The following is a 3,475-nucleotide window of genomic DNA, read 5'->3' on the forward strand; positions in this document are numbered from 1 at the left end:
TAGCCCCGAGACACTGCTGATAGTGATCTCTGATCTGTTATCGATCGGGAAGCACCTGTACATGCCAAATTACCACCTATGGTTAGTATGGATAGTGTACCCAACGATGTGATATTAGATTGACTAGCTGTCCGGAGCATTCCGGGTAAGCTAACTGCTGATAGTGATTTCAGACCTGTTATCGATCGGAAAGCACCTGTACATACCAAATTACCACCTATGGTTAGTATGGATAGTGTACCCAACGATGTGATATTAGATTGACTAGGAGTCCGGAGCGTTCCGGTTAAGCTAACTGCTGATAGTGATTTCAGACCTGTTATCGATCGGAAAGCACCTGTACATACCAAATTACCACCTATGGTTAGTATGGATAGTGTACCCAACGATGTGATATTAGATTGACTAGCTGTCCGGAGCGTTCCGGTTAAGCTAACTGCTGATAGTGATTTCAGACCTGTTATCGATCGGAAAGCACCTGTACATACCAAATTACCACCTATGGTTAGTATGGATAGTGTACCCAACGATGTGATATTAGATTGACTAGCTGTCCGGAGCGTTCCGGTTAAGCTAACTGCTGATAGTGATTTCAGACCTGTTATCGATCGGAAAGCACCTGTACATACCAAATTACCACCTATGGTTAGTATGGATAGTGTACCCAACGATGTGATATTAGATTGACTAGGTGTCCGGAGCGTTCCGGTTAAGCTAACTGCTGATAGTGATTTCAGACCTGTTATCGATCGGAAAGCACCTGTACATACCAAATTACCACCTATGGTTAGTATGGATAGTGTACCCAACGATGTGATATTAGATTGACTAGGTGTCCGGAGCGTTCCGGTTAAGCTAACTGCTGATAGTGATTCAGACCTGTTATCGATCGGGAAGCACCTGTAAATACCAAATTACCGCCTATTGTTAGCCCGGATAGTACCCTAAGAGACGTAATATTGGACGGACTACCTGTCTGCAACGTTCCGGTTAAACTTGTCGACGAAAGTGACTCCAAACCTGTTAGCGATCGAGAAGCACCTATAAATACCAATACCGCCTATTGATAGTCCGGCTAGGGTTCCAAGAGACATAATACTAGATTGACTAGCTGTCTGCAACTTTCTGTTAAAGCTAACTGCTGATAAATCATTAATGCCTGTGATATTACCTGATGCGTTAAGGACCAAAGCGTTAGTATTAGATGCAGTTCCAGGCGCTATACCAACTATATAATCAGGAGTCGCAGTGACTGATGATCCAATAACCCTGAGAAAGGAGCAGCTTAGAGCACCAATACCGCTAATGCTATTACTAATTCCGGGTACTAGAGCTACTCATTGTGTTCTATACCATGAGTAATCCCACAGATGTATGATAGTCGATTTTCGTTCCTCGATAAATACAATGTCTGAGCATAATCATACGTTAAAAAAACCACTTGCATCCAATGAGAGATAGAATGCTGGATTGTAGATACTCGAATTGAATACTGGATTTGGATATGAAAACCCAGAGCCCATTTTGGCTGAGGCTCTATAGTAGACGATAAAACATGATGAGCATCCCTGATTATGGAGGTTCGCTCCTTAAGAAATTCAAGGCAGCCTCGATGGGCGAAATTTCCAGCATTAGGTATCAAAGCATTATTTAGAATGATCGTATTGGGTCCATCACTTAGCAAAAAATAAATTGTGTTTGTTCATTATCAAAAACTCCCGTCATGTATATGCACATCTCCCGATCATTACCCGTAATCCGCACCAAAAACGCTATGGCTACCTTAAAGACAAGCTGTGCGAATTCACAACGTTCGCTGGTCATGACTCTCCTCCGCGCGTTGATCAGGTACGAAGGACTCCACTGAGTTCGAATAAACCGGACCTGATCATCATTGACGCCTACAGCAATGATAACCTACGTCGGAAGAATCTGTTCTCTCACTACATGACCAGGGGGCGTCATTTCAAATTGAGTACCATTTTCCTTAGCCATAGCTACTGTGCCACCGATAAGATGCTGAGATTGAATTCAAAGTACGTGACGATCCAAAACGCCAATTCGAAAAGAGATTCAGCAATGGTTGTCAAAGAGTTTAATATCCCCGGCGTTGATGAACGATTGATCGTCCATTACTACATCCGCGCTACGGAGAGGAAAGGACAAATTCTGCTTTGCGATAGCGTAAGAGAACAATTGCGATACAATTTCGATCGACCTACTCGAACGGAAGAGTAATTATTAATATCTGGTTAAGATGTTTTTAATAATACATCAATCATGTGTGCGTCTTTTGTCAAGCTTGATTCAACGAACCTTGTTCAGGATGGTTACAATAGCTCATGGAAGTATTCGTTTCCTGGCTCCGCAGCCGACTTCAAGTACATCACTTGCACAGCCCATCGATTTCTATGTATGATAGCGAGTATAATATTACTTCAGCTCAATTCTGGAACAACTCGTTCCGATTGGAGCTACCGACTGTTGGCACAACATCTATGATCTTAATCGTTCTCCCTGAATGTTTTTTATACGTATCCGGATATCAATCGAAGCATTCAAACCGCTCTGGTGAATGCCTGAGCTTATCTAGTTGATGCATCGGGAAACAATGTGTTTATATTCAGCCGACTGAGCATAGTGTCTACTATGTTGCTCAGGTCGATTTAAGCACAACACCGTCGAGTCTATCAGCGGGCTACAGTCGTCCTGCTACTGGCTTATACAGTACCGGTGGTGCAGATCTACCTACTTCAACATGTGTACTCGCCTGGTTATTGATAACGCTGTCTTTTGTAAACTCATTGGGCTTACAACTGGGACGTATCCATCAGCTCCTTCTACCGTTGCGAGAGCTCAGCTATCAAACAGCATCCCTCCTTTCACGGGATGTCTACTAACACTTATCCCTTATCGACGACGTACCTCGCCACGAACTGACTTGATCAGTTTCTCATGCTCTGGTTTGGCTGCTTTGGAGAGCAAATAATGCTCGCCAGCATCGCCTCTATCGGTTAATACTCCTTTTCATTTGGCATAAGAGAGGACATTCTTTGCTGCCTTCTTGGCGACTGCTACGTAGAGCCGGCCTCCTGCTTTATCCGCATCGCTATCATAAATACCTATCACCGCTAGCGATTTGAGAGCCGCACGAGCAGGCCTGCCTGCCTGAGGAGTTCCAAATGCTGTCGCTAGCGTGGGTACTGCAACGTCGGCTGCTTTCGAGAATATTCCGTTATCTTTGAGGAAACAGAATGCCGATTTCAGACCGGATTTGATTTTAGACCCGATTGGTCACCCTTGAACTCGCTTGTATCCGTTTTTGATCTCATGACGGGTCTAACGCCACGACCCTCCCTGCGAGCCTTGATTGCCTTCTCACAGCAAGCTGGATGGAGATGAACAGTAGCTTCGCTGCCTTTGAGCTCATTGGGTGTACTTACCCGTTTTTAGAGCACGAGTTAGCTTGGCTGCT

General features: G+C 44.3%; 1 protein-coding gene across 1 annotated transcript; it reads left to right on the forward strand.

Moving 5' to 3' along the window:
- Nucleotides 1-1,655: 1,655 nt before the first annotated feature.
- On the forward strand, nucleotides 1,656-2,238 carry PITG_19734 (uncharacterized protein; the record flags this gene model as incomplete). Its single annotated transcript, XM_002895766.1, has 2 exons — nucleotides 1,656-1,661; nucleotides 1,849-2,238. 2 exons carry the CDS (start codon nucleotides 1,656-1,658, stop codon nucleotides 2,236-2,238), a joined length of 396 nt encoding a protein of 131 aa, XP_002895812.1.
- Between the last annotated feature and the right edge of the window lie 1,237 nt (nucleotides 2,239-3,475).

This window comes from Phytophthora infestans, genomic scaffold (genome assembly GCF_000142945.1).
Source record: "Phytophthora infestans T30-4 supercont1.134 genomic scaffold, whole genome shotgun sequence".
Lineage (NCBI taxonomy): Eukaryota > Oomycota > Peronosporomycetes > Peronosporales > Peronosporaceae > Phytophthora > Phytophthora infestans.